Source organism: Henckelia pumila, chromosome 4 (assembly GCF_033568475.1).
Source record: "Henckelia pumila isolate YLH828 chromosome 4, ASM3356847v2, whole genome shotgun sequence".
NCBI lineage: Eukaryota > Viridiplantae > Streptophyta > Magnoliopsida > Lamiales > Gesneriaceae > Henckelia > Henckelia pumila.
Genome location: NC_133123.1, coordinates 27,627,785 through 27,629,356, shown reverse-complemented (window position 1 = coordinate 27,629,356; position 1,572 = coordinate 27,627,785). Strand labels below are relative to the sequence as shown.

At 38.0% G+C, this 1,572-nt stretch overlaps 1 protein-coding gene across 1 annotated transcript; it reads left to right on the top strand.

Moving 5' to 3' along the window:
* The first annotated feature begins 556 nt into the window (after nucleotides 1-556).
* Nucleotides 557-1,264, top strand: LOC140860729 (secreted RxLR effector protein 161-like). Its single transcript, XM_073263736.1, has one exon. It carries the CDS (start codon nucleotides 557-559, stop codon nucleotides 1,262-1,264), a length of 708 nt encoding a protein of 235 aa, XP_073119837.1.
* The last annotated feature ends 308 nt before the right edge of the window (nucleotides 1,265-1,572 follow it).

Here is a 1,572-nt window from a genome sequence, read left to right as displayed (position 1 = left end):
ATGGTATTGACTATCAAGAGACATTTGCTCCAGTGGCCAGTCTCAACACAGTCCGAGTACTTTTGTCAATTGCTGCTAACTTAGACTGGCCTTTGTTTCAACTTGACGTAAAAAATGCATTCCTTAACGGAGATTTAGAGGAAGAAGTATATATGGACATTCCTTCAGGTTTTGAGTCCGGAAAAACCAAAAATAAAGTGTGCAGATTAAAAAAGTCTCTTTATGGTCTCAAACAGTCACCTCAAGCTTGGTTCTATCGATTCACAAATGTTTTGAAACAAGACGGCTACACACAATGCCAATCTGATCACACCTTATTTGTCAAACATTTCGAGGGAGGTAAAATTACAGCTCTCATCGTATATGTTGATAACATTGTTCTTACAGGTAATCACGAAGAAGAAATGGTTCATGTGAAGACTATGTTGTCAAAAGAATTTGAGATGAAAGATCTCGGACACCTGAAGTATTTTTTGGGAATGGAAGTGGCAAGGTCTTCGCTTGGTATCTCAATATCACAACAAAATATGTGATAGATCTCTTGAAGGAAACTGGTATGTCGGGATGCAGGCCAGTGGATACACCAATGGACCCGAACATCAATATAGGATTGAAAAAGGATTGTCCACCAGTGGACAAAGGAATATATCAGATATTAGTTGGCAAACTAATTTATATGTCGCACACACGACCAGATATTGGCTTTGTTGTGAGTTTTATTGGTCAATTCATGAACAATCCAACCGAAGAACACATGGATGCAGCATATCGAGTGTTAAGATATCTGAAACGTACTCCAGGAAAGGGACTATTTTTCAGAAAAGCCTCCAACAGAGGTATCACCGTGTACCGTGATGCTGATTGGGCCGGATCACCTATTGACAGACACTCTACCTCCGGGTATTGCACATTTGTTTGGGGAAATCTAGTAACTTGGCGTAGCAAAAAGCAGACTGTGGTTGCACGTAGTAGTGCTAAAGCTGAATTTCGAGCATTGGCCCATGGAATTTGTGAAGGAACGTGGCTCAAGAAATTACTTGGTGAGTTAAAGATAGAAGGGAATCAATCAGTGGAGTTGATGTGTGACAACCAGGCAGCTATTAGCATTGCAAGAAATCCAGTACATCATGATCGAACCAAACATGTTGAGGCGGATCGACATTTTATAAGTGAGAAGATCGAAAATGGAAGTTTCCATCTAAACTACATTCTTATCAAATTGCAAGTGGCAGACATTCTAACAAAAGCAGTTTTTTCGGCCTAATTATGAAGATTTGAGTTCCAAGCTGGGCATGATCAACTTATATGATCCAGCTTGAGGGGGAGTGTTGAATATTGAATAATTAGATTATTATCTAGTAGTTAAATGTTATCTTATCTGCTAGTTTAAATTTCTAGGAGTGGTTAGGATTGTACTTATCAGATACCATTCTTTAAGGGATTAGGTAGATGTAATTCTTTTAAATACTTGTACGTATTCTATTCTGATCAGTGGAAAATATGAGATGAATTTTTCTTTTCTTCATGCTGTTACTTCTCATAAACTTCATGTTTTGTATACACTTATAATAT

What these genes read in the sequence shown, in the direction of transcription:
- LOC140860729 (XM_073263736.1), top strand. Translation starts at nt 557, where the DNA reads ATGTCGGGATGCAGGCCAGTGGATACACCAATGGACCCGAACATCAAT.